This window comes from Sorex araneus, chromosome 6 (genome assembly GCF_027595985.1).
Source record: "Sorex araneus isolate mSorAra2 chromosome 6, mSorAra2.pri, whole genome shotgun sequence".
NCBI lineage: Eukaryota > Metazoa > Chordata > Mammalia > Eulipotyphla > Soricidae > Sorex > Sorex araneus.
Window position 1 is genome coordinate 110,345,072 of NC_073307.1, and position 23,525 is coordinate 110,368,596.

Below are 23,525 nucleotides of genomic sequence, written 5' to 3' on the forward strand. Positions count from 1 at the left end.
GGACATGAGTGTGCCAGTGAGGGCTGGTGTGGGAAGAGGAAGCCCCTCCCCTCACCACCCCCACGGGGACCACGTCACAGCTGGGCCGGAGGTGGACGCTTCAACCCTGCCTGACTAAACAGAAAGGCCGCGGCTGGGCTGGGCTACAGCGGGAATTCTCACAGTTCTGTGGCTCCAATCTATATCGTATTAACGAAAGAAAGCAACAATAAAAACCCCTTTTCTAGAAGGATCTCTTGCAAGTTCCCGAGGGCTGTGTCTTGCTTGTTTGTCTGGTCACCCAGTGAATACTTAAAATGCTGCTGGGCCTTGAGGGCAAACACCGGGGTCCTGGCCCTGACCGGACCTGCATCTGGGAACAGCATCTCTGCGCCCTCAAGAGACACAGGGACACAGGAATCTCTATAATCCCCTCCAGTCTTTTTTACACAACTGCTCAGGCCAGGGTTGCAATGACCCCCAGAACTTCACACACACACACACACACACACACACACACACACACACACACACACACACACACACACACACACCTTAGCATGCATGCAGACATCACAACTAGACTGAAGGGGCAAAGGCCTGAGGAGAAACCAAAAACACTGTCGCTGGCCTCGGCCAAGCCTTCGGGCCATCACCAGGCCTGGCCTGCCTCCTTCCCAGTCAGGGGGATAGGATCGAGGGGCGGGGGTTCTTTTAAAAGTCCCTAAGACTGAGGGAGTCTGGAAGCCATGCCAGGTCAGAAGCAGAACCCCTGGAGAATTTCGCTCTCAGAGAGGGCCAGGAATGCACTCAGGGGCAGCTACGGCCTTCACAAACAGTAGCTGGATGCAGAGTCCTCAGGAGCTGGTCTGAGGGTGGCGGCTCGGCTCCAAGCGAGGAACTGGACTATCAGGAAAAGTCACCTCAGGGTCAGGGTGCTGTTAAGGGCACCCTTGTCTGGTAAGACTGAAGTATCACAGCTGGCGACAGAAGACACGGCTGGTAAAGGCAGCAGGTTCAGTGCTGAGGGGAGGCCCAGGAAGTGGCCACACCTGCCGAGTTCCTGCTGTCGGGCTATGTCCCTTCAAGCATCCATGAGGCCCGCAATGCCTCTGGGGTCCGGAAATGGGAGGCTCTGAGTGTGGGAGGTGGGGGGGGGGTGTTCTCGGGGACAATTAGGCACTCAAGGTTTATCTCCTCCTTCCTTCTCTGGAGCTGACTGTGGGCCTGGGCTTCTCGCCTCAGAGCCCTGCAAGTCTGCTTCTCTTGCTCCTCTCAGAAGCCCCTCAGATACATGGAAAGATCCTTGGGACTTCCCTTTCTGCCCATTCTTAGCTCATGGCACTTGGCACATGGCAGGAAGCCTAATGTACGCCTAAATGACTGAGTTCCCCCACTGAAGAAAAACCACTGCTTCTTGGGACAGATCCTTTGACCAAAACCAAAACCAAAACCAAACACCACTAATTTGCCAAGATTTCATCTTCCCTTGATGGTATCCCCACCTCCAGCCCTTGCTGTGGTCTGAAAGTCTATGCTCCTCTAAATCTCTATGTTGCAACCTAAGTCCCCAAAGAAGGCAGTAGAAGGCAAGGTCTTTGGGGGGCTGCTGCATGGTGAGTGGGATTAGTGATTTTGCAGAGACCCTCCCCCCCGCCAGCTCTAAGTTCTATTTCTTCCTCAGGTGAGGCCAGATGAGGCCTTTCCAGAATGTGACCATGCTAGCCTTGCACTCCAGACTCCAAAAAAGCAAATTCTCTTATCAGCCACTGCATCTGTGGCATTTTGTCAGAGCAGCCTGAAAGGACTAGGACACTTTTTAAAGTCAGACAAACCAAAACAGTCCTGAAGGAATTCTCCTGTATTTCTAGCACTGTATGTCAGTATTTCGAAGTAAGACTGTGATCCTCTGGCTTGGCTTTACTCCTAACCCCGCTCACTCACCGGATATACACTCTCTGCTATCTTTTCCTGTGTCTAGTTTGACCAGTGGACTGGAGCAATAGCACAGCGGGTAGGGCGTTTGCCTTGCATGCGGCCGGTTTGATTCTTCCATTCCTCTCAGAGAGCCTGGCAAGCTACGAGAGTATTCCCCCCCCCCGCCCCCCCGAATGGCAGAGCCTGGCAAGCTACCTGTGGTGTATTGGATATGCCAAAAACAGTAACAACAAGTCTCACAATGGAGACATTACTGGTGCCCGCTCGAGCAAATCGATGAACAATGGGATGACAGTGTTACAGTGCTAGTCTGACCAGCTAACTTCCTGCAACTGCTCTCCTTAGCACTCCCACACCCTTCCACAGCCTTCATCATGTGTCCCCAACTGTCACCTGTCCAGATGACACGTCAACTGGCCCCTGGCCAGGCAATACCTTCCTCACAGCTGCTCTTCCTGTGCCCCTCACTGGCAATTCAGCACCCTAAGACAGCGCCTCACCTCCCCCTCTGAGGGAGACGCAGCCTCAGTCAGAAACCACCTCCATTTCTTACCTTTCTCCAACTGATGTCTGCCCCTGCACAGCCTTCGTCTCTCTGCCCGTTCTCAGGCCAAGTCCGTTACTGGGTCCTCGAAACTGTTGCTTTGTGTGTTCTAGTCATGCTCCCTCCCTCTCTCTCTCTCCCTCTCTCTGCCTCTCTCTGTCTGTCTCTGTCTCTGTCTCTGTCTGTCTGTCTGTCTGTCTGTCTCTCTCTCTCTCTCTCACACACACATACACACACACCACGTCGACATCACAACAGCTGATGTCATCAGGGCTGGCCTGTGTGCCCTGGCTTAGTTAACAGGTATGTCTTTTCCTCCTCTTCCCCCTTGCTCTGCGGGGCTGTACCTGAGCTTATCAGCCACAAAAATGACGCGGCGTTCCAGCAGCAGCGAGGCAAAGATTCGGATGAGCTGGCGCACACTGAGACAAGTAAAGAGGCACTCGAAGTCCACATGCTCCAGTCGGGAATCCATGGGCCGCCGCAGCTCCAGCACCTGCAGACGAGCAGCAGGAAACACCCTCAGGCAAGCCAGTGGGGGTGGAGGCGGGGCTACACAGTGACAGGGTTCCAACCCCCCTCCCCACACTCTTTTCCCATGCACCCCACAACGCCACAGGCCCCATTTCGGTTGCCCACAGTAATTCAAATACCCAGCCTGTGAGCAAGAGGGCTGTGGGTAGCTGCGGGAGCTTCCAGAAGGCAGCAGATGGAGGGATGGCAGCAAGCTCTGAGGAAAGGCAGGGAGGAGATCTGGGCACTCTCAGGATCAAGGGAAAAGCGGGCCCCACACAGCTGTCACTAGAGAGTTCCTCTCTCCCCACCTGCTCACGGCCGCACACAGAGGTCTTGGCCCATGTGGGCCAGACTCGCAAGTGATTCCTGCTCCCCAGGCCACAGGAAGAGCGGAGTCTCCTGGACGCTATTCTTACCGACGCTAACAGGCACTGCCAGCACCCCCGTGGCCCCGTCCCCTCCCTTTCCTGCTGCAAAGAGCTTCCTTCCACAGGCTATGTTTGTCCTGCCATCCTGCCCTCTATCAGTCTGTCTCATCGCTGTGCCAGGGACGAGGCACACACAAGGAAGGGCTGGCTATCCATAACCTCGCCAGGAAGCAGGACTTTCATTATCAGGCCCAGCCGGGCTCTCTTCCCTCTTCGGGGGTTGGGAGGTCAGTGGGCCAGCTCAAGGCCTCTCCCCTGGGGCAGTGGCCTGCAGGAGGAACCTGCAGAGGAAGAGCTCCGGGAAAAGCTGCTGCAGTGAGGCTGGCGGACTCTTGGCACTCCTCTCAAAGGTGGCTGCACGGAGGTACTGGCCTCCTGTAACCAGGCGGACAGTCCATTTTCTCCCGCGGCCATGGAGTATGGCTCATCTTTTCACTAGTTTCCTCGTCTCAGTTTATCCTTGTTGTCCAAACAACTGAAGTTCTCGTGCAAGTTCCACCCTAGAGATCTGCCCACATCCCCACCTGAGATGTGCACACTCAGCTCTTTCTCTCTCTGGGAAAACCTGTGCTCTTGTTCTGTGTGTGTGTGTGTGTGTGTGTGTGTGTGTGTGTGTGTGTCTTTCCTCACATTTCTCTAAGTGATTTTCTCTAAACAAAACATTTTCACTGTATCACTGTATCACTGTCATCCCGTTGCTCATCGATTTGCTCGAGTGGGCACCAGTAACGTCGCCATTGTGAGACTTGTTGTTGCTGTTTCTGGCATATTGAATACACCATGGGGAGCTTGCCAGGCTCTGCCATGTGGGCAGGATACTCTCGGTAGCTTGTCGGGCTCTCCGAGAGGGGTGGAGGAATTGAACCCGGGATGGCTGCGTGCAAGGTGAACACCCTACCGCTGTGCTCCAGGCTCAGTACTCATCCCTTTGGACTCCCAGCAAAGCAGCGATATGGACATAAGTCACACTAACGGTCCACGTACACACGGGGCCAGCACTGGACGGCAGGGACAGTGTGATGCCCGACACATATGAAATGCCCATGAGCGTGACTGTGGGAATAGTAAACCACAAACACACCAGAGGCCATCGAGGGGCTGCAGTCTGAGGCCACCCAGCCCCACAGCTGAGCTTGGGGGCTGGCCAGCTCTCCTGTGCCCAAGGCCACTTAGGATACCTCGGGCCACTACAAACAAGATGAAGAGAAAAGCAGCCCTTGCTCTCCGCAGCCGTTTGCTTCCTTCTTTCCTGACAAAAGCCAATCCCCTGTGACAGCTGATGAGCCACGCCCTCCTCTGCTGGGTTATCCCCACCCGCGTCCAACTCAGCCCCATGTACCCCCCCCCACCCAGAAGTTCCCAACTCTTGTGAAATTCACTTTTGTTGAGGTAGTCTGACGCCATGACTCCTTCTTCCTGACAAAGCTTCCCTTTCAGGGCTTCCAGGTCCTCCGCTCCGCTCTGCCCCTTCACTGAGGGGCTCTAAAGGCCGGGACCCCACAGGACTGAGGGCCGGAGCCCTGGGTTTTCTTCTCTACCCTGTCGACACTCTTTGCTATCAAATATCTACTCCAAGGTGTCCCACAGGTCATCTCAGATGCCACAGGTACAAACCAAACTCTGCCGGTCACCTGCCCACCCTTGGGTGCTCCCCTTTCAGCGTATCCAGGAAGCCAGGAGTTCACCTTATAGCCCCCCTCACACACTTAGTCCTCATTCCCATTCAAACACAAACTGCTGCTGGTCCTAATGCTAACATACAAATCCAGCTACTTCCCTTATAACCTCAACCACTCATGAATCCAGACCATTATCATCTCTTGCCTGCACTACAAGTATATGTCAGCTGTTCTCCCTACTTGTACATCAGTCTCTTAGCTTTTATTCTCACATAGCAACCAGGGAGAGCTTTTTAAAAAACGTATTTCAGATTTTTTTTTAGGGGGTTTCATACTTTCAGTGCTCAGGACTGACTTCTGGCTCTGAGTTCAGGGATTACTCCTGGAGGGGCTTAGGGGACCATGTGGGATGAAACCCTGGTTAGCTACGTGCAAGGCAAGTGCCCTGCCCACTGCACTACTGCTCCAGCCCCTCACATCTCAGATCTTACTATAACTTCTCAGACCTTACTATAACTCTGCTTTAGATCAAACTCCACGACTCAGTCTTAAAGGAGGGAACGTGAAGGGTTGGACTTCATGCTTTGCATGTACGAGGCCAGGGTTCAAATCCCCAGCACTCGTGATCCTCCTCCCAGACCTACCAGGGTAGCCCCCTGCCCTCTCCTGCTCTCCCCATACTGGTACTGCTGGATGAAGCCCCAAAGCAAAACAAACAAACTAAAAACTGGAGCATCACGTATTCCTTTCTTTTTCTTTCTTACTGTCTTTTTCTTTTTTTGCTTTTTGGGTCACACTCAGCGATGCTCAGGGATTATTTCTGGCTTTGCACTCAAGAATTACTCCTGGTGGTGCTCAGGGGACCATACAGTATGGCAGGGTTCAAACCTGGGTTGGCCACGTGCAAGGCAAACATTCTACCCGCTGGACTCTCTCTCCGGCCCCAGCATAACTTGTTCTAAGAGTAGAGTGGACTATGATTGACTCCTTGCCTGCCTGCTCACCCCTGCTCTGCACCCCTTCCCAACTTTTTACAGCTCACAACATTTGCCTTTGCAGATGCTGTTTCCCCTAGCTAGGAAAGACTCCCTTGGAGACAGGACTCCTGTCCTTGTTCCGCCGCCACCTCCTGGTCATGCACTCGGCCTGATTCACTGTAGGCCCCCAGTAAACATCCTTCCTCAGCAGAGTCCTTCCCCAGCCCCTCACCTAAAGCATCATCCTGTTAGACACGCGTGGGATGCTGCATGCCACCGGGCATTTGAGTCATCTATGTGGCAAAGTTGTTCTTCAGTGCAAGTCCCTCCCGCTCGATGGGCAGTGAGGACACCCTCTGGGCCTCGCTCAAACTAGACTGATTCAAGCACGATCGGCCTCTGACTGGGAGAGAGTACGGAGACTATTTAACCAGCAAACCTAAGGAAGCTGGGTGGAATGCAGCAAAGTCCAAACAGGTCAAGGACAGCCCCTAGGGGGCTGCTCTGAGTTGGGCAACACGGGCGGCTCTGTCATACACCTTCTCAGTCCCTATCGATTAGGCACACAGACGTGGTGAGTGATCCGCACCTCCCAGGGGGGCAATCTCGGCCAGCTGCCCAGCCTGCAGGAGAAGAGGAAGTAGAAATCCCTACCTCGTTGCCAGCGCCCGGCAAGAAGGTCTTGACTTTGATGGTCTTCCCTGGGGCAGGGAAGGGCGACTCCATGAGACTCCTCATGAACGGATAGACCAACGCGGCTGAGATCCCTCGCCGGCGCTCCACCTCGTCGAGGACCTGTGCCCACCACCAGCAGCCCAGAGAGGACGCTGCATCAGGGTTACTGCCCTTCCCTGCCTCCTGGGCAAAGAAGAGGGCAGCCTGACCCCTGGCCAGCCCGGACCAAGCGCTGGGAGACAGGAGGACTCTCTTGGCAGGGTCCTCGCGCTCTCTGCCGCTTGCCTTGGCACTCAGTGCCTGCTCTGCTCTCTAACTAGCCCCACCTCTCCCCCCAGCAGCCAAAGCGGCTGAGCAAAGGAAATAGCGCTCGGGAGCCAGGTTGGTCCCTGCCCCGGAGATTCTGGGGCTCTTCCCATGGCCTGGAGGGCTGCAATGTCAGCAGACACAGCTGGCACGGGAGCCGGGGAGGTGTCAGCTGGTCTGGGATTCTGCAGGGAGTCAGACAGGGAGCTCTGTCTGTCTGTCTGTCTCACAGTCTCTGTCTCTGTCTCTGTCTCTGTCTCTGTCTCTGTCTCTGTCTCTGTCTCTGTCTCTCTCTCTCTCACACACACACACACACACACACACACACACACACACGTGGTTTTCTCATTTAGGCTGGCGGCGGGTACTCCTACGGGAGTGAGCTCTCCACTGGGGGAAGGGGAGGGAAGGAAGCCAGAGTCCTCTTACCTTGGAAAACAAGCCGAAGCAGCCGAGGCGGCTGATGACACAGTAGACCTCTGGCAGCCGAGGCCCCTTCCCGCTTGGCTGGAGGAGAGGATGGGGAGAGACAGAGACAGAGAAAGCAGGATTACAGCATCTGGCTCCTTTGCGCAAGGAACCAATGACTGAGGGCCGCTCTTCGAGTAAATGACTCCATTTACCTCTGCTCCGTGAGCCGCCCACCCCCAGACCCCCGCCTTCTCTAAGGAGAGGCTGCACCTCTTCACGGGCAGGCTGCAGCCTCTGCTGGCACCCAGCTCTCAATTCCAGGCTCCTACCAGACTCCACCCTTGCTCCCAGGGGGTCACGGATGGGGGCTGGCAAAGGGCAACGCAGTTTGGCAGAGGCTAGAGAGCGGTGTGTGGATTGACATCCCCAAGGCGGGACCCTGGGGGACACAAAGGCCAGGAGAGTGGCCTGGTTCCTTCTGTCCCCAACAGGAGATACTCAGCAAAGCACCCTTTCCCCCTGGCTTTTCTCTCCCTTCCTTGATACGTCTCTGCTCTTGGGAGGCAGACTGGAAGCAGGTACGGAAAACAAGGTTTCATCAAATGGTGCCCAGCTCTGAGTACTGGGCTTGGCATGTTTCGAGAGGTTCTGTTTATCCCCATTTTACAGATGAGCAAACTGAATTCCGAACTATGCAGCCATGGCCCAAGGTCACATTATCTAGAAGTCATGGAGGTCTGCTGTGGTCTCTAATTATCTATCTTAGCATGAACACATGCTGCCCTCTGGCAGGATGGAAGAGAAAGGAAGACCGGACGAGGACGGGGCATGCTGGGGCAAAGGGGAACTGAGACAGCAAAGGGGTGCAGGGGGTGAGGCTGGAGCAGGACAGCTCCTCAGGGCGGAACCCCCCAAGACAGGTGGGTGGGGGCATGGACTTCTGCTGCCGGGGGTGACCAGGGCTGCTGGGGGAGGGAGCAGGGCAGCAGGTGCTGGCCCTGCACACAGGCCGCTAAGCAGATGCAGATGGGGCTATTTCAGCCTCCAGACCTGCTGGCCACACGTCACAGATCTAAGGAGAAGGCAGAATGTGCTTTTGTCCATATTAGGCCTGAAACTCACTCTGTCCCTCTCCCCCGCCTCCCCTAAAGCCCCAAGTGATTAAATCAAGTATGTGGGATTTGGGTTAGAATCATTGTGTCCAATCTGCAGGAATGCCGAGCTAGTGCCAGCCCCCTTGGCAGGGCCCCAGCGCAGGCCCTCTCGGAGCAGCCAGGACAAACACAATCTCCCCTGGGGGCAGCAGGCCCGCTGCGGAGAGCAGCCCGCCTCACCCCTTCCGTCCCTCCTTCCCTTGGTGGCTCCTGCAGAGGTGGCCTCTGCGCAGCTCCATTGGGTCCAGGTGACCCTGGGACATGCTGGCTAGCTCCCCACCCCGCCTCTGGGCTGCTGCCCATCCTTCAGCCCCCCTCACTGGACATTCTACACCCACGGATCCCTTCTTCCCACACGGCCCCGTGAAGCAATCCAAGAGAACCAGGCTTGGCATCAAAAGACTGGAGTCAATCCTGTCCTTCACTGTCTGTGTGGGCCAGGGCAGGTCATTCCATCTCCGAGTCTCTCGGGCTTGTTTCCCATCTATGTGAGCTACAGATGAGACAGTCTAGCAGTTCACAGGTGACGGTGAGGTGTCAAAGAACATGACACACTTGTGCATCTAGCCGGGAACAAGACGCATTTTCTAGACTCTGGTGAGTGCCTTGAGGTTCGGATTCACCTAAACCATCTTCGCCTGCCTTTAGCATGGTTCCTGACCTCAGTGTCAGGGGCGAGTCAGAGTGAATCAACTGTTGGCCCAGAATCCTTCACTTGGGTCCCTACTATACATTACCCTTACCTTAGAGCCCTCCTCATCTGCCCCGGATTGACACCTAAGGAACCTTCTCCCACTAAAGCCTGGGAACCCAGACACATGGTTAACAAGTCTAGCCAGTAGCACCCCCGATGAGCTGCAGGGGTGTGCAAGAGGGGGTCAGGCGCTGGGCCCTGCGCATGGGGATCCCTTGGCCTTTCCCTCCACCCATTTCCCTGTCCCAGTGAATAGGCAGAGGGGGATGCCTCTCTCCAGCACGGCTCATTTGGAAAATATCCCCTTTCATCAGACTTCAAGGCTCTCTCCCAGAATTCTGCCAAGTCCTGATCAGACTGGACAGGATTTCCCCCTGCTCCTTGGGGAAGGGGTGAAGGGTTGGGTATGAGGGTCTTAAAGGCTGTCCTCCACTCCAATCTGATGTACACCCGCATAAAGCAGGATGACAGGCTCCTACAGTCTGGGATCAGCAATCAGAGCCCCCGAAGTCTTAGGAAAATGAAAAAGTGTAAGAAAGCTAAAAGATGCACGATAGATAGCCCAGTAGAAGGTAGTCTACTGTCTCCCCTTCTGCCAATAATATTGATCCTGCGGCCCAAACAGGGAGAGGGTGGGAGAGGAGGGAGAGAGGGAGAGGGAGCTGGCAACCTTAAGGAACATAGGCGGCTATGGCCATACCACCCTGAACACGCCCAATCTCATCTGATCTTGGAAGCTAAGCAGGGTTGGGCCTGGTTAGTACTTGGATGGGAGGAAAACAGGCGGGAGCAGAACACAGGATTCCATACATCTCACTGCAGGACACGTAGTGGACAAATGGCCTGGTGTGCCGAGGGCGGACGTCCTGGCTCTACTCACCAGTAAGCGCCTGCAGTAGCCAAAGCGTCTGCTGCCATCTTCCCCGGTCAGCATGAAAGAAAACGTTTCACTGGAACAGGGAGAGGTCTGGCATCAGGGAAGTGTCAGAAGACCCGGGACACAGCCCCGAGAACAGGGCCTGACGTCCCGGGGTGGGGGTGGGGGGCGGAGCGCCAGGCTGCGGTAGGAAAGGAGGTTGGGGCCCCTTTCTCCCTAGTCCAGGCCTTACCTGGTATACTCAGACACCGGGAGCCAGTCCTTGGCATCAGGGAAGCAAAACTGGGGGATGGCCTTGAGCCTCTCCTCGGCCTCCCGCATCTGCTTGGTGGGTCGGTCCAGCTATGGGGAACAGACACAGGGACAGAGATAAACGAGAGAAGTCAGGGGACCGAGGGCAGGCAAGATGGCTAGAGCATCCCTCCCCAGAGGGTCTTGATGGCAAACCAACCACTGGCACTTCCCAGGACCCCTGCCCCTTCCCCTAACTCTCTCAGTGAAATCATGCCCGTGAGTCACCAGAACTCAGGTGGTGCACGCCACAGGAGCACTGCTCTATGGGGCCCCTGGCTTGGCGCCATGGGCTGGGCTATCCCAGGGAAGAAAAGGGAAAAAGTGCCCGGGCCCTGCCCAGTCCAGCGAGAAGAGCAAGAGGTACCATCGAGGAACCGAGCAGAGAGAAGTAACAGAGAGACTGTGCAGGCGGGGAGGTTGCTGTCCTCGGAGCAGAGAGCCAGGAAGGAAAAAAGGCACTGCGGAGAGATGAAGAGAGAACAGTGCAGGGATAGGCCAGGGCAGGGGCAGAGGGGCACAGGCGAAGGGGTGTGTGCCCACCCAGGAAGGTGGCTGCATGTATGTGGGAAAGTGTGTGCTCATGCATGTGTGTCCGTGTGTATATGTGTGTCTGTGAAAGAGAGAGAGAGGGAAAGAGAGAGAGAGAGAGAGGGAGAGAGAAGGCAGGTGAGCAGAGGGCACCAGCAACTGCTAACGGGGAGTGACTGGGATCCTTTTGGGGTGAGAACGATGCTAAGAAATGCACTATGGCGATGGTGCTACAATTCTGTGAATGAGCTAAGAGCCACCAAACTGTTCACTCTAAGTAGAAGAATTACGCGGTGTGTGAATTAGACGGAGGCGGGAGCCATGGGAGAAGTACTGGGGTGCTTTCTTGGCACGCCCATCACCCCCGTGGAGTCTGGGTTTCAGTCTAAGCATCCAAGAGGTGCCCGCACCTTCGGAACAGACACTGGCCCGACTGGGGTTGCCCCCGCTCTCAGGGGCCCAGGTCAGGGCTGAGAGGCTCTGGCAAGAACAGGATGGCGTGGGGCAGCCTCACCTTGGGAAACTGGTAGGAGACCTCGGGGAGGTAGGTGTTGCGGGACGGCTTCTTCTTGAGGGACACCACCACGAAGTACTCAAAGAGCTCCCGCTCCTGCCACTCGAGCAGCTCCAGCTCCAGGGTCCGGTAGCTGGGTGCGCGTTTCAGCATCGACTGGATGTGCACCAGGCGCTGCGTGTGGGCTGTGGGCAGGGCACGGGGTCAGGGGCATGTGGCTGGGCTCTCACAGCTACCTGACTCCGAGCTCCCCTCTGTGGCCTGACCTCTGGGGGCACAAGAGGTCGGCACAGCGTGGTTTGGGAAGGAATGGCAGGAGAAGGGGCCTCAGTAGGCACGAGGACTCAGCCTGGCCCTGAGACAGGAAGCTGCCAGCCCAGGCTTCCTGGGGCCTCCAGGGGCTGAGGAAGGGCCTAGAGGACTACAGATGCCAGGACTCCCCACATCCTTGGACTTGAACCCTCTGATCTGTCCCCAGGCCCAAATCCTCTTGCCTGGAAGAGTGAGTGGCAGAGCAAGGAAGGAGAGGCCTGAATTCCCTGCCCCCCTTCCCGGCACACTTGAATCATGCAGGATGATCAGGCAGTGCTTCCCAGTGGACACAAAAGAAATATTTGTCCAAGGCTCCCAGAACATGAACCTTTTCGGGATGCAGCGGTCCCCTGCTCTGGGGACAGTGAGAGGGGTGGGGGATGAGTGGCCTCAGTCCCCAAGGACCAGTTTCCTTAAACTGTGGTTTAATTTCTTGCGGCTTATGATCTTCTAAGCCCATCTGAGCCTCCAGATTCAAACCCTGGACCAGACAAGCCTCGCCCCCAATGGTTAGGGACTTCGTCTTGGCAAAGTATGGGTTGGCCAGCACCTTAAACGTGAGCAAAGGAGACACGAGTTCAGACTCGAGGACAGGCGAAGCGTGTGTGGCTGTGGGAAGCGGCTGCTCTAGAGCCTGCATCTCCGATCTGTCCCTGGCCTGCTGCAGCCTCTCCAAATCAGGGGCACCGGGGACACGTACAGAGCACAGAAGGCCGAGTCCCTGGAGCCAGGGCTGAAAAAGGGATCTTGGGGAGCTCTTGGGGAGCTGAGCCTCACCTTTGAACCTGTCGTCAGAGTCGCTCTCGCTCTCACTGTTCTCATCTGGAAAAAGGAACAGCGAGAGGGGATGCTTGCTGAGCCGCCGCCCTCGGCACACCCGTCTCTCACACCCCTACCCCCTTCTCACAGGGAGGGATCTGCTCCCCTGGGGCTCCTTCCCTCAGAGCTGGGGCTGCAGGCACTCATCACTCAGACGGCCCTGTGCATCCACTTCCCAGGCTGAAGCTGGCGGCTGAGCCCCGCAAGGTCGGGCACACGGGACAGCACACAGACAGCGGCAGGCCCAGTCAGCGGCGCCCTCCGTGTTGCAGACACAGATTCCCACCTCCCGTCTGGCCACCTCGGGTGGTTTGCTCAGCACGGTCTCCACCTTTGCCGGCCCCCCAAACCGAAGGCAGCACGTGCCCCTCCCCCCCAACCCCTTCCCTAACAGCTCAGGACCCCAGACGCCTGAAGCTGCTGAGGCGTCAGGGTCTACCTCTCAGGGAGGCGGTCTCGATGCTGGACATGGACAGCTTTTTCAACCTCTTCTTGCCCCTCTTGGCATTGTAGATGGAGTTAATTCTTTGGACAAGCTGGGGAGAAAAGCGGGGAGGATGAGGTAAGCCACACACCAGCTGCCCCCACTTCTAAGTGAGCGGTTCACCAGCCTTCAGCGCCTCACAAGTGTCAGCTTCCTGCCCTCCCCGCTCTGGGTCCTGCATTCTGGCCCCCAGCGCAGACTCACTGGCCAGGCTAGAAACTGTCCATCCACCTGGTCTCCTCCCGGAGTGGTCGTCTGACCCTCAAGACATTAAACTTAGCTCCCCAGAGGAAGGAACTTGATCAAAGGAGACAGGATAGGAGCTCCTGGGTCCCCAGAGTCACTGAATCCACTGAGACAAAGAGCTTCTCAGATGCAATAACAGGAACAAGGATTCTAGCCTTTCCCCTCTGGGCTGCAGCCTGGGGCCCTGACAGGAAGGATCTAAATTCCCAATATACCCAAGCATTGTTTGCAGGCTAAAAATACCATTTGGCTAAATCCTGCTGCACTGCAGAGTCGGGCTTGGCTGCCTACACGTGCAAAATCGCTAAAGAGGAAAACTCTCAATGATCGAGAGCTACCGTGGGGAAGACCCAGGTTTGAGTTGGGGAAGACCCAGGTTTGACTTGGAGGTCCTCAGCAGCCTAGCACTGCTGATATACGCGGCCCAAGGCCACACTCATTGCTGGGGAGGTTCCTAGGAACTGGTCTCCACCAATCCAGCCCCGGGCAGAGAGGCTCATCCATCACTGCCCTAACACCCGGGTACTATCACCCACATACAACAACTCTGTTGACTGGAAAAGGGAACGGACCAGGTGAGAAAGAAAAAGGCCAGACTCCAAATTCATTTCCAAGTTGAGGATGTGGCCGCAGTTTGGGGGAGGAGGCGGGCAGGAGAAGGGCCCCCTGGGGTCGTGCGCCTCTCCCCCACACCCCCCTGCCTCAGCAGGGCAGCTACCTTGGGAATGCGGCGGGCCCGGCGGCTGGACAGCAGCTCGCTCGTGGTGCTGAGGCTGTCCTCGTGCAGGCTCGAGGGGGAGGACGGGAGGCTCAGCTGGGCCAGCAGCAGCATGTCATCGTGGCTGTGCCTCTTGGGTAACCGTGGCAGGCGGTGACTCTTCCTTTCTGACCAGTTTCCGCTACGCAGGGACTGGCTACCGGGTTTCAGGGAGAGCTGCAATGGGAGAGGACGAGGAGAGAACTCACCACAGATGCCCTGCCGGGACCTGGGCACAGAGGTCACAGGCTGGCATCCCTGGCAACCCGTTCCCCCCTGTGCCTGGAAGGTCTCCTTCACTGGCACTTCCTCCCTTAAGGCCTCCGCAGCTGGGCGGCAGGCCAGGGTAGACAACTGCTTCTCCAGAGGATGCTGGAAGCGGAATGACGTCTGCCAGGGAACTGAGGAGCTGAGGTCAAGACAGCGGCTGCCCTCTCGCAGACAAAGAGAAGGAGAAGCAGGGGCTGTGGGAGCACCTGCGATGCTCTGGGGCAGGGTCTCAACTCCTGCTTTGTGTTTCTGGGCCCATCCCCGGTGGTGCTCAGCGTTTCCTCCTGACTCTGAACTCAGGGATCACATTCCTGATGGGGCTCGGGAGACCATCTGGGGCATTGGGGATGGAACCCAGGTTGGCAGCTATCACTGTACCATGGCTCTGACTCCTCCACTCTGCTCCTCACAGCCTGGGCTGAGGGAGCCTGTCTCTCCACTCAGCTCCCAGGGGCCACAGGCCACAAAACAGCCTGTTTGGGTGCTCCTGGCACCTGGCTCCGCTCGCTGCTCTTGGGAGAACATGAGGACTTGGGGTCTGAATAAGGCAGGCCTCACTGTCTCACAGTTCCCTCACCCCAGCCCTGTTCTACCTTCTGCCGCCTGCCAGGTAGACTGTGGTCCTTCGGCACAGGCCATTCCTCGCAGGGGGTCTTGTCGTGTGCCAGGTGCAAATGCTGCACAGTCTCATCGTCGTCACTCAGCAAGCCCTTCTCCCACCCCCACCCGTTTCCTCTCCCCACCCATCGGACTGTACACACTCAAGGGAAGCCTGTTTGAACACAGCACATTCGAAAGACAAATCCATCACACAAACAATCACGTCCTCATAGCCAACGTTACAAAAGTCCCAGATCCCTCCAGTGAGAGGGCCTGGGGGGGGGGGGAGCAGCTCCAGCTCCTGCCTCCAGTCCCCCCGCCCTCAGGAAGCAGAAGGAGTGGTCTTGGACTTCACACCTTTTGCCTCATTATTTTTGTTTTGTCTTTGCCTCCTATCAGTCCGTTCCTTGCAGATTCACTTGTCGCCTGCATGGACACCTGGCAGCTCTTCAGATCTGCTGCCTGGGCTACAGGCCTCCCTCCGAGGGCCGCCTCTGGGCCGAAGAATGCAGAATTCCTACCCAGACCATGTGCTTTCCGTTTCCCACAGAAGAGTCGTGTCCGGCTGGAGGCTACAGGGTTGAGTCTTGGCTGAGTTGGGCCACTCAGAGGGTGGGCAATGACCAGCAGAACAAGATGCCCCAAAGAGCAGGTCTTGAGTCCCTCCAGGGCCTGCCTGTGGCAGAAGACCCCCTACAATGTGCTCTCTCCAGAGACCACCGCCTAGGCACAGTCTGAAGCGGGCGGCCCTGATGGGTCAGGCCCCGTATGTGGCCCTCATGCACCCCAACGGGCAGTTGCCAGGGCTGCCGTTACCTGTGTGGGCGGGCTGTTGTACTTCCGGTCCTGAGGACTCCACATCCTGTGCAAGGAGTCCAAGGAGTTCTCCGACAGCTGCTGGGACTTTCGGCCCGCGCGTCGGCCCTTTAAGTCCACATCCTCATAAGGATTCTCCTTGGGCAGATCTCCTGCAGAGGAGGACAAGTCAGAGAAGGGGGGAAGAAGGGGAGAAGGAAACACAAGCACTCGCGCACAGACGCACGCACACACAAATAAACAGGCAGGATTCCTGTGAACCAGAGAGAATGGCTTCTGCCTGGCCCCTGCCGCTCATGAGTCACGCAGCTGCCTGTCTGCAGCAGAGAGGGCTACACACAGATCCTGGCTCGGAGTCCAGAGGCTGAGCCCCCCCGCCCCCGCCCCCACCCCCAGTTCAGCTCAGCCTCGTCTGGCCTCTGCTTTATGAATTCAGGATTGCACAAGCCTGGCCCGGCCAGCCCTGCCTGTGCCCGGCAGAGAAACGAGAGCCAGCGGCAGGCAGCTTTCCCTGGCTCCAGTCCTGCCGGGCCAAAAGCCCCGGAGACACAGTTCAAGGTGGGAGGCTTTCGGAGGCCACACAGCTGGCCCTTCCCCATTGTTCCCAGAGAAGAGGAGGTCCTCCTTCTGAGGCTGGGCCCCGGGGATTTCTGGAGACCCGAGGGAGAGAGCCTTTTCCCAGGCTCTCACCCTACACAGCTCCACAGCTTTCGGAAAGCAGCGGCGTGCGGGGGCTCAGAGGGGCCACCCCAGCACCAAAATCCTGACTGGCGAGGAGGAGGTGCTCAGTAATCATTTGTTCGAAGATCTTCTCACACTCCAGGGAGAGACTCTTTTCTTTCCCCTACAGCTGACCTCAGCAGAGCGGGAATGGCCAGCACTGCCCCTGTGGAATAAACTTTCCTGCTGCGATTCAGAAGAGGTGTGACAGGCTGGAGTCGGGGCCAAAGGGATGGAGTGGGAGGGGCCTGGGCTTCTCGGGACTAATTTCTAAATCAGTGCCGGGCAGTGGGTACTGAAGAGGCACTACCAGAAAAACCTCCACGATCCAAACACAGTTCCTGCGCCTTGGCCCCTAAGCCAGGGCCCCCATCCTGACTGCCCCCTCCCCAGCACAGTTACAGTGGATCATGAACCAGGTCAGTCGGGGTTCAGCCCTGCAGCAGACTCAGCAGTGAGTGAACCTAGCCCTCTGCACCTCTCTCTCGCCCTGTCTTTCCAGATTTCGGGACTTGGGATTTAGGTACCAGTGAAGAGGGAGAGCAGGGAGCCCCTGGCTTCCCTCTGTTTAAGCAGCAGAACTGACCTCAGATGACCCACTGACTCCATGCCTGTCGCACAGGTGACCCGCGCACCCCAGAGGAGTGCAGGTACCACTTCTCAGGGGCAACCACAAGAAAGAGCTGCTCGATTAGAAAGAGAGACTGCTGGGAACGATCACATCCTAGCAGAGTACTCAGGAGACAAGCCAGTCCCCGTGTGATTGTGAGTTTCTTCACTTCCACAGCCAAGATCCCCTCCATTGGGGGCATCTACTTACCACTAACATGACAGACCACAATGAGCTTAGGAAACGCCTTTGGAGGGGTGTGAGCAGAGTGGGCAGAGGGGAGAGGTGTGAAGGTGAGATTTCAGTCACAGCTAATTAGACTGCTCTGGGAGCATGACCAAGCTCTAGGGACCTATATATCAAGGGCGCAGGGAGAAAGCATCTGGGACTGGATGAAGTGACTCGCAACACCACTAAGTCCCCAGCAGCGGAGCAGGCCTTTTCCTGTAACACAGTCATGCTATAAAAATGACTTGTCCCCATTCCAGAGCCCTGACCAAGCAGAGCTGGTCCAGCAGCCCTGCCTGAAAGCCAAATAGTTCTTCAGGCATGCCGTCCATCGCTCCTGCAGCACACCCCACTGTGGGCACTCGGGCAGGACTCAGACCCCCTGCTTCTTGATCCCTCGCCCTGTAGGTTTGAGAGAGGTCTGAAAGGACAATGCTAGGACACACTCTTCCTGATCTGGGGCCACAGGACCAGAGCATCATTTGCAGAGTGGGACAGGACGGACATTCATGCCAAGCTCAGCAAATCCTAACTCACAGGGGCCGGATAACTAGCCTGAGTCTTTCCCACCCACCCCCAACCTCCAGGATCATTTAGTCTCAATTCATTCAGTTCAAAGTTTGTCCAAATCCTTGATGTTTAGGGATGAACGACTAATTCTAGTGATGGACAGTTTTGTGCCCAAGTCGGGTGTGTAGCAGAAAGCTGGTCAACCCACTCAATGATAGCAGACAAATGCACCTTTGTTTCTTAATACCTGCCCCAGGAGCATGACCAAGCTCTACGAACGTATGAGTCAAGACGCAGGGAGAAAGCGTTTGGGACTGGATGAAGTGATCTGCAACACCGCCGAGCCCCTGAGTGGAGCAGAACTTTTCCTGTAACACAGCTATGCTATAAAAATGCTACGAAAGATCTCTATACACTATCAAATATCCCCTGAGCAAAAAGATGGATAAATGAAATGTTCCCCCTCTCATCAAGAACGATATTTGAGATAGGTGTTTCTAAATACACGTGTATGGTGTACCTTAGATTCCAAGTACTTCCCCTGGGAACTAAATCTCACAAGAGCTTCAGTTGCTTGTTCCTGCCTCTCAGCCCTTATTTGAGCCTCTTTCTTCTGTAATGTTTGACACGCTCTCTGATATAACCAGGCCACCAGGCCACGACTCACTCTCCAGGAAATAACTCCTGGCTCTGGCCCAAGCCGTGCCTCCCCTATCTTAGCCGGCTCCCTCCAGTTGGCCTGAGTTCACCTGCCCCTCCCAGCTTCCTTGATCCAGACCAGGGACTTTCTTGAGCTATATTCCAGGGACACCCTAGTCACCTCTCCAAGGAGTAAGGGCATCCTGGGACGTGTGGAGACCAAGCGAGCCTCAGACCCACTAAACTGAACCTGTTGGGGGCAAACCAACGGCTCAGAGAGGGGAAGGGAGACGGGCTGGAGGACAAGCTCAGCCGTCCCTCTGGAGGTGATGGCAACTACCAGGCTGGAGAGGCCAGGGCCCAGGCGAACGGGGCAGGGTGGGAGACAAGGCAGGCGCACCACGAGTTTCTACCTGCAGCCCAACCCACACAGCTTCCTGCAGGGGAGAGGGGGAGGAGAGGCAGACGCTCTCCCCCCTCAGACCTGGCCCTGCATGGCCTCATCTTCTCAGGCCCAGCCAGGGAAGCCGGAGGTCTCAATCCTTCCCAGCTTTGCTGATGATATACAGTTGGGCAAAGGCATTGCCCAGAAACTTTTTCCTTTTCTCGTATCTGGGCCACACTCAGGGCTTACTCTCTGCTCTGCACTCAGGGGTCACTCCTGGTGGGCTCAGAGGCCCGTACGGGGTATCAGGGATGGAACCGGGACAGCCGTGTGCCAGGCAAATGCCCTGCCCACTGTACTATAACTTGGGCTCCAGAATTTTCAATCTTTTTAAAAAGGGGCTTGCCAGGGCCCAAAGTTATCACGCTGATTGTCTTGGGGAAAGAGCCTAGCCCCACCCAGCCCTGCCCCCCTCCCCTAACCCCCAGCAGCTCCGGTCCTGAGCCACGTGTGCCAACCCCCAAGGTGCACACACTACTGGAAGAACCAGTTCAGGAAGAGGGGTATATGCATGTGCACAGACAAAGTTTCTCCAAACAATCCTAAACTTCCCGGACCACACCCTGCAGCCGGCCAGCTGGCTGGGAGGGCCCTGGGTCTGCAGCTTCCCCTCCCCACTCTCCACAGGCTGAACCAGCTGTTTCTCCTGCTTCTCAGCTCCTCCCCTCCCTCAGAGTGGAGAGGGGCCAGGACAAGGCCCAGAGCCCCCACCCCCTCGCAACGCAGTATCATAGATGGGGGGCTCTAAGGGAACAGCTTCCCCACACAACCATCACTGCCCGCTAGGTTCCCACCGTGTCCTAACTGCAGTCTCTGCTGCAGGTGCCCCAAGTCCCTAACTGTCTCCCAGGAGCACAGGCCCAGAAAGCTGTGCAGTGAAGCTCACTGGCCCTGTCCCCAGTCTGCATCTCGCTCAAGTTCCTGGAAACCCTCTCCCGGCCTAGCTGGCCGCTGGGAGTGGGAATCTGCAGGAATGCAGCCCAGGCTCCTCTGGTCAGGCGCCGAGGCCACTCCACATAACTCCCTAACAAGCTGCTTCCTTGGGTGCATTTTTAAAGTGTCAGGCTCAGAATGCAAACGATCTTAAGACTGTCGAATACCAACATCTTCCCGAGGCACAGGCAAGAATTAACAGCCCCAGGAAGCAGTAAGGCAAGTTACTGTAACACCAAATTAGCAGGAGAAACCCCTGCCCCTTCGGAAGCCTCCCCCTTCCAGTTTCCCAGGCATTATGCCTCGAGAGACCGGGAAGGAGACCAGGAAACCCCCGAGCTCTCCTGTTCAAGTCCACCACTCACCGTGAAGATGTTAATCTCTGGGCTATTGGACCCTCAGCTACCTACAGCCAAGGCTGCATTCCCATGGGAGGCGCCCGAGAGGGGTACCTGGGATGTGTGTGCCCCCCAGTTCCATCACCAGCCCCCCAAACAAAGCTCCCTCTGTGTCCATGTATGTGAATGGAGCCCAAGAGCCAACTAACCCAAGGGGAGCCAGACACGCCCCTAACCGTGCGGTGCAAAAACTGGGCCAAGAACGGAGAGAAAGAAAACTCCTGGGAAGTCAGAATCAATGGCCAATTTGACGCAAAAAAAGCGAAACTGCTATTCAGAGTTCAGCAACAAGGGTCTCCCCACAGTCTCTGAGGGGTCAAATTCTTGGGCCCGTCTCCAGGGAAGGAGAAAGGGATAAGAGAAAAAGAATGTTTCCCTTGTCTGTTTCCCTCGTGGCCCCACACCAGGTTGTTGTGGGGGATTGGAGGAAGGAAACACGCCTCGGGCACTGAAATACCCAACCAGATTCTGAAACCCACCCCTGCCCCGGGAAGGCTAAAGCAAAGCCCCAGGCCGTGGCCACAGTCCAACCCTCTGTACCAGGTTCTGAAACCCCAGAAGCTAGGAGAGAATGCACCAATTCCAATCTCATCCTAGACCCACCCTCTCTAGCGGTGGCATATCCATCCAAGAGAGTGACAGAGAGAGAAAGAAGTGCCTGCCATAGACAAGGGTTGAAGTGGTGGGAAGGAAACTGGAGACACTGGTGGTGGGAAATGTACACTGGTGAAGGGGTGGGTGTTGGAACATTGTAGGACTGAAACCCAATCACGAACAACTTTGTAACTCACAAAGAACAACTTTGTATCTCACAGTAATTCAATGAAAAAAATAATTAATAAATAAATATGGTAGTGTGGTGCCGCCAGCAGGTCAACCTATACCTGGGGCAAGTGCATCAGCAATCTGATGGTGCCTTCAGGCTTCCTGATACCCCAAAACTGCCGCCATGCATCTGGCTGAACCCCAACAACTTAGCACTAAGTTTCCTGAGAAATTAAATGGCTAAAAGTCAGGTATGTGGGAGCCACACCCACAAGCTTCCTCTAGCTCAGTTATACAAGCGCATTTATTAGTCTTGCTTCAGAGACCCATAAATAAATTTCTAAAGAGATCAAAAGTCTCAGTTAATCTCGAACCCGCAAAAGGCTGAACAGACTGGGGTAAATCAGAGGCGGGTGGGTTAGCCTGGTGCCCACCCAAACAGAGCCCCCAGCAGCCGCGTGGTCCCACAATCCAAAATCAACCACCATGCCCCTGGCCGGACTCCACTGTCTCAGACAGACCTCACTGAGATATAATCTGCTGAAAATTCGGGTATGTGGGTTTGGTGACTGAAATCTCCAGGTTTTCTTGGGTTCAGAATGGGCTACCTCCCCCCACTTCCCTGTACTTCAGGGAGCCTCAGGAGTCATGTCCACACCCCAAAGCTACCACCCAGTTAAAAAAACTACTCCAGCCTTATCTTCCCAATAAAAATATTGAACGCCCTGAACAACACAATGACCTTTAAGTACAAAAGGGGAGAGAGAGAGAGAGAGAGAGAGAGAGAGAGAGAGAGAGAGAGAGAGAGAGAGAGAGAGAGAGAGAGAGAGAGAGAGAGAGAGCGAGAGAGAGAGAGAGAGAGAGAGCGAGAGCCTGCTGGCAGGCTGGACAGGGGGTAGTAGGGTGGGGGATAGTGAGAGGGAAGAGGGAAACAGGGGACATTGGTGGTGGGAAATGTACACTGGTGCAGGGATGAGTGTTGGATTACTGTATGACTGAAACCCAATCATGAAGAGGTTTTTGTTCACTAGAAAGTGGTGTATCTCACAGATACTCAATACAAAAAATAAAAAAAGCAGTGTGGAGTTCATGCCAGTTTCAGTCAGCTTAATCTGTGGCTGAATAAATAGTAATACCCCCACATTTTAAATAAAGAAATAAATGAATGAATAAGAAGCATCCTCACTATTCCCGAAATTTGCTTCCTCACACAACATCTCACAGTGACATAGAAATAATTTCCTCTTCCCAGTGAGGTGACGGAGGCCCAGACACACATCCCTCTCTCTTTCTCTTCTCTCTAACCTGACCTAAGAAGGCTCCCAGGCCAAGCTCCCAACAAGCAGCACAGATGGGCTGTCCAAGCCATCTCAGAGAAGAGACTAGAGCAGGGAAGGGAGAACAGAAACTTCTGCCTTCTCTACTCACAGAGCTTGCCCTCAAGACCTTGTGCATTGATCCCCTTCCTCACCCCCAAGCTGAGTCAAAAAGAAAAAGGTGTCTTTTTCTCAGTGTTGAGGGAAAACGCCTCCAGCTCATGTCACTTAGCTGTTCGAGAAATTGCCACGATCTTCACATAAGGATCTGAGTGTAAACCAAATACCTTTCCCGGGGAAAGTGGGCTTATGGAGATCCCAGCACGGCTGTGAATCTGGAGAATCTGTGGCCCAACAAGGCAGGAGAAACGTGTGATACCTAGCGCTCAGCTCAGATGAGGAACAGAAAGCATCTCTTTCTAAGGCCCCTCCTTCCAGTCTTATGAGGGTCTGGGGCCTTCCCAGTAGGGCCGCCTCTCCCTCGTGTGTTGACAAAGACAGCCTCCCAGTCTTGAGGCCTCAGACAGAGACAGAGGCAAAGAGCAGACCGAGGCAGCTGAGACAGGAGTGAGCAAGGATACGGCACACAGCTTCTCCTCTCCTCAATGGCCTATCCTGAGGTACACACTGAGCAGAACTGAACCTCCCACTAAAGAAAAGACAGAATTAAAAATAAAAACCAACCAAACACCCAACCTGGTTTACACTACGGGCATTCGTTGATCCTAAAACTCAAGTCCTCCCGCTTGCCACTTGCAAAAAGACAATTTTCCATGGTGTCTTGCATTTCTGTCCTGAGCAAGACTTCTGGACAACAATTCCAGACGAACATTTTTCTAAGATGTTTATGGAATAAAAGATGCAGATAGTTTTGAAGTTTATAGATATAAAAGATATATAGATGGCTTTGCCTTAAAAGTTATAGACAGTTTTGGCTCCTAGCCAGATAGTATTGTCCGCTTGTGAGGCAAAGGCTGAGCAAGTTTGCTAACAGCAACTTGAAAAGAAGTTGAGGATTCCTAAGAATCACTGTGTGCAGATGCGCTACCTGTCTTCCTCCCCCCACCCCCCTTGGCTCATGGGAGCTGGGAGAAGGAGGACCCCAAGGGAACTTGGGAACTTAATCATGCTACAATTAGTTAAGTCCTTTGTTTATTATATAAGAATCCTGGATCTTCAGTAAGCATCTATGGCACTAAGGGG

General features: G+C 55.4%; 1 protein-coding gene across 3 annotated transcripts in view; it reads right to left on the bottom strand.

Annotated features, from left to right (window-relative positions):
- DENND2B (DENN domain containing 2B) overlaps positions 1-23,525 on the bottom strand; it is a 186,969-nt gene that overhangs the window by 5,616 nt on the left and 157,828 nt on the right. For all 3 annotated transcript variants that reach the window (XM_055142523.1, XM_055142524.1, XM_004613618.2), the window contains 10 exons: positions 15,759-15,910; positions 14,034-14,249; positions 13,025-13,121; positions 12,544-12,588; positions 11,455-11,639; positions 10,351-10,460; positions 10,122-10,191; positions 7,412-7,489; positions 6,656-6,796; positions 2,809-2,957 (listed from right to left, as the gene is read on the bottom strand). In XM_055142523.1, coding sequence (XP_054998498.1) covers positions 2,809-2,957; positions 6,656-6,796; positions 7,412-7,489; positions 10,122-10,191; positions 10,351-10,460; positions 11,455-11,639; positions 12,544-12,588; positions 13,025-13,121; positions 14,034-14,249; positions 15,759-15,910 — 1,243 coding nt within the window. The remainder of the gene's footprint in view (positions 1-2,808; positions 2,958-6,655; positions 6,797-7,411; positions 7,490-10,121; positions 10,192-10,350; positions 10,461-11,454; positions 11,640-12,543; positions 12,589-13,024; positions 13,122-14,033; positions 14,250-15,758; positions 15,911-23,525) is intronic.